At 41.4% G+C, this 4,779-nt stretch overlaps 1 protein-coding gene across 1 annotated transcript; it reads right to left on the bottom strand.

The window, feature by feature from the left end:
* Positions 1-392: 392 nt before the first annotated feature.
* On the bottom strand, positions 393-3,392 carry LOC310992340 (E3 ubiquitin-protein ligase TRIM21-like). Its single transcript, XM_083980359.1, has 2 exons — positions 3,312-3,392; positions 393-3,141 (listed from the first exon to the last, which is right to left on the bottom strand). Exon 2 carries the CDS (start codon positions 3,137-3,139, stop codon positions 1,514-1,516), a length of 1,626 nt encoding a protein of 541 aa, XP_083836485.1. The 5' UTR covers positions 3,140-3,141; positions 3,312-3,392; the 3' UTR covers positions 393-1,513.
* Between the last annotated feature and the right edge of the window lie 1,387 nt (positions 3,393-4,779).

Here is a 4,779-nt window from a genome sequence, read left to right as displayed (position 1 = left end):
CTCACCCCCTTATTTATAATAGGCAGAATTAACGTTTCTTTGTTCTCAAATTGTAGTGGGGAAGAACTGTAATAGATTATTTCGCAAGTCCTGGCTACAAAATTGCTAGGTGTACGTTGTGGGAATCTCAGGCTGTCAAGAGACTCTAATGTGTGTTTATATTCTGCAAAGTGACAGATGGACTTTAATTGCATATTGAACAAAGTCATTTTTTTTCTCTGCTGACAGGATTTCTGAGATCCTTCTGAGTGTTTATCAAGAATGAGTCCAGATAAAGAAATCAAAAGAAATTACAGCTTGTAACTTTTTAAATTACCTTTATTATTTTTCTTCATTCATTGAGATGCAGGTGAACGTCACATAGTGGACATTTCATATGTCCCAGTCAATTCAGCACACCAATCAAACACAGTACTTGTACAGCCTACAATAATATATCAATCAACATTTTAACTCAAAAGATTGCTTGTCAGAATTGCTGTAACCCTCAGTTGATTATATAATCACATATTTTGTTTCAGCCCTAATACCCTATAACATGTGTATGATGTATCACTGCTGTTATTCAACACCTTGTACTTCCATTTTTCTCATGCTAGCATTAATTAACAGATTTCAAGGTTGTCTTGATCTATCAAGACAATCAAGATAAATTATCATGTAATTATATAAAATGTAGTATACGGTTTTCATCTAGCGGTGACTTATGCTTTGCTGGCATCTAAAGGACTCTCTCTGTTTGATGTTCAGATGAGATTAACACAAAAGACCTGCAACATAACAAAAAAATTCACAACTCTAACAAAAAAAAGAACAGACTCTAATTGACTCTGCTTAATAAAACGTCACTGAAGTCTCACCTAATCAGGCCAATTTGACTTCTGAATTAGAAAGTATTTGCAGTTTGTACCGATTTTAATTACAGGAGAGGGGATTACATGCCAATCAGGCTCAAATGTTTTGGCTGATCACTTTAATAAGTAACCTTTTAACTGAAAACATCCATTTGTGCAGAAAACAGTCATTATGCAGTGAGAGAACTGAATAAAAAGTATTTTAAGCCCATCCATCATGTCATTTGTAAACAGTCCTGATATGTGGCACTGAGTGCAGCACAAAACAAATGCTATGAATCATTTGTAAATAGTATTGGACCTGCTAGGATAAATACTGCTGGTATTTGTAAGGCCGTCGTGGTGAGCAAGAGCAGCTCTAACGTATCAAAATGAATGGTCAACACATAAAGATCTCTTTTTGTAACCCGGAGAGATGCAGTGTGTGTGCGTGTGTGGAAAATGCTGTGATGGCTGCATGTGGACTCTGTTGGAGATCTGCAGCTATCTGTGTGACAGGCGACACATAGTGCCACACAGCATTGACGCTGATGGATGGGACAACCAGAATGACACACTGGAGTTTCACAGATAAAAACATGTCAAAATTCTACTATTGTGATCTTTCTCCCTGCCTCTTTCTCTTTGACAAACCCAGACAAAAAAAACAACAAAAAAACTTAGCTCTTGTATTTGACGGGAGTGATAATCATGGGGGCTGAATTTTTGCCATCATCATTATTGCATGGGCTGAAGAAAGGAAAGAGCTTCTCTGTGAAGCTGCATCCAGTGAAAGAGAAGATGTTAGCTCTGGCATCCACATCGTAGAAGGAAACCTGTCCCTCCTCGTAATCAACAAACACACCGACTTTTTCAGGCCTCTCTCTAACAGGCAGGTGAATGGGAGGGCCTGCGTTGGCTGTAACCTCATTCCCATTCCTCAGCCAAATTGTCCAGTAGCCGTTCTTGGGGCTAAGCCGAATGTCTCCCTTTCTGTTGATGGACCCGTTTGCAACTCCTAAATCCCACTGTGATTTGCCTTTAACCTGGACCTCATAGTAGAATTTCCCTGAGGAGAATCCCTCCTTTCCCAGCACGTTAAGGACATTGTCAAACCTTTCCGGTTTGCTCGGGATGTTCCTCTTTCTGTCTTCAACTGTAACTTGTTTCCCATCTGCAGAAATTGTGAGCTTGGGGTTTGCTGTGTCAGGATCCAGGGATACATCTACAGCATGCCGCTGCTTTCCTTTCAAGTCGGGATCACACAGCATACTTACTTCTCTCTTGACTGTCGTCTCCAGCTTGGCCAGGGCCCCCTTAACTAAAAACTCGTCACTGGGAAGAGTCACACAAGACCAGTCCTTAACCTGGGGCTGAGAGATGGTAAGAGAAAGGAAATTCTCAAGGAATACGAGGGGGTCGTTGGCAAGTGAGACCTGATTAAGCTCCCCGTTTTTCTTCTTTATTTGCATAATTTCTCCCTCCAGTTCTTTAATGAATCCTTCTGCCTCTCTCTCAGATTTCTTTAGCTTTGTCTCAATTACCTCAGCCAGCTCAGCTTGGCTCTTCTTAATGTAGTCCACCAGAGCAGTCATCGCATTCAAGCTGCATGAACGTGTCTTTGCTGCATGTTTTCTGCTGGCCTCCATTGAGTTTTGAAACTCTTGAATTTTCTGCTGACGAGCCTGGATCATCTCATCTGTGTTTGTCTTTTCATTTCCCAGCAGGGTTTTTCTCAGCTGAGCCTCCTCCTCTAGAGGCACTATCTTATGGTTTTTATGGTCCTTTTTACAGCCCTCACACATAAATGCACGATCCACCCTGCAGTAATACTCCACAGGCTCATCATCATGTGTCTTGCATATCCTGTTCTCCAGGTTTTCAACTGGGTCGATCAGTTTGTGCTTCTTCAAAGCTGAAACTGTCCGATGACGCTCCAGATGTTCGTCACAGAAGGACATGAAACACACTAAGCAGGACTTCACTGCCTTTTCACGTGTACACATGCCACATGGTACACTTCCGTTTTCTGCTTCCTCTAAGGTAGTATCAGATTTTTCTTGAACTTTCTTTCTGATCTGTTCAGCGACCCCTTCCATAACAGTGTTAACATGAAGAACTGGTTTTATGTAAAGCTCTTCTTTACACAATGGGCATGGGAATGTTTTTGTCGTGTTCCAGTAGTTTGAAATACATTCACGGCAGAAGTTGTGCCCACAGGGAATTGACACAGGTTTATTGAACACACTCAGGCAGATGGAACAAAGAAAATTGTCCTCCACTGTTAGACTTCTGGAGCAAGCCATGACTAGAAAACATGAGGAGAGAAAACAAAGTGTTAAAGCAGTAAGCTGAGTCTAGAGAAATAGTTTTCAGCAGTAAGTTGAGTCTGGATAAATCGTTTTCAATGGTAACTTACAGAAATACACTGGTTTAGATAAGAGACAGGACTATAAACTTTCAAAAATGCAGCTTTACCTGGTGTATGAAGGCTTTCCTTAAACTTTCAGACGTGTAAAAGAAGTTAAAAGCAAACGTGTCCTCTCCTCCTGTTTTACTTTCACTTTCAGCAGTGACGACCGAGTCCCCTCCCCTTCTCTTCTGCAAACAGAGGAAGTTAACCAATGACTGGCTCAGTTTACCATTGACCCACATTCAGAGGGATTATTTTGATCTTCCAGAGTCACTACCTTAAAATCACAGGCTGCGTGTCCAAATCAGATCAAATCTTGTACACTGCCATATGAGCAGTGGTTTTCTTTTCAGTGTGTATCACTCATTCTTTATTCTTTGACTTTTTTTGAGAGGGCACAATATGCAGCATTTATTGTGTATGCATTTGCATTACATGAGGGTGCTTGTATCATATTTGCATAATAAACTATGAATACGCTAACCCTGTGCTTGCTCTTCTGTGAAAACAACATCTTCTCTGCATCCTTGGAGACCATTGTCAGAGCTGAAAGAGCTGTGTTTGTGTGTAGGCTCCTGTGTTCACATATGATTGAATGCACATGTAGGTGTGAATATGTTAAAAAAAAAAAAAGGCTAGATGACTGAAAAATGAGTGATACAGTGTGCTTAACCTTTCAGTGACACAAATTAATTAGCCTCCATGTGGTTGTGGTTAGTCGTGTGTGTGTGTGTGTGTGTGTGTGTGTGTGTGTGTGTGTGTGTGTGTGTGTGTGTGTGTGTGTGTGTGTGTGTGTGTGTGTGTGTGTGTGTGTGTGTGTGTGTGTGTGTGTGTGTGTGTGCAAATATGTGGGTGTACTTTTTACTTCAGTACTTGGGTGCTCCATTATTCAAGAGTTCTGTATTTGCTGTAGTCTTACTGAATAGGTGGTGCAGCCGTCAAGGAATTCAGTGACTGATTATTATATAGACAAGATATCACGTAAAAGCAATGGGATTGAAAAAACTGTTAGATATGCATCACTATTTTGAATTATGTGTATGTGCAAATAAGCTCTCATTTGAAAGGGACCGACCACCTCTGATCAGAGCTCTGTTAAGCCTCGTCTTAGCCTCCTCTCACCCCGATGCTGTGGTTACCATAAAACATTCAAACGACATTTGGATCAGACGGGGATTGCCTTTGATCCAGGTCTGTGTTAGAGCTCCAGGACCTGAGCCCTTCTTCTCTGCAGGATGATAGGTTCATCGGATGATGAGAGGGAGTCGGGGCTGTTCTTGTCTCATTTCTTTTTTTTCTTCTCACCCCTTCCATCTTTCAACCATTGGTGCTTTCTTTTCTCCCCACTTCACCCCCATTCCTTGACCATTTGGGCTCTCACTTGCAGCTGCTCTTCTCTCCTCTCACCTCGAATACATGAATAAGATATGGGAAGAGCTCAAAGTGCTGGAGAACAGACTTATGTCTACTGGAATTGAATTCCCTCTGGTGGATGTCTGCCCCATTTTAAACTGAGACTACAGTAAATCCTGA

Source organism: Trachurus trachurus (genome assembly GCF_905171665.1).
Source record: "Trachurus trachurus genome assembly, chromosome: 10".
NCBI classification, from domain to species: domain Eukaryota; kingdom Metazoa; phylum Chordata; class Actinopteri; order Carangiformes; family Carangidae; genus Trachurus; species Trachurus trachurus.
The sequence above is the reverse complement of the archived record's forward strand: the minus strand, read 5'-3'. Positions and strand labels throughout refer to the sequence as shown.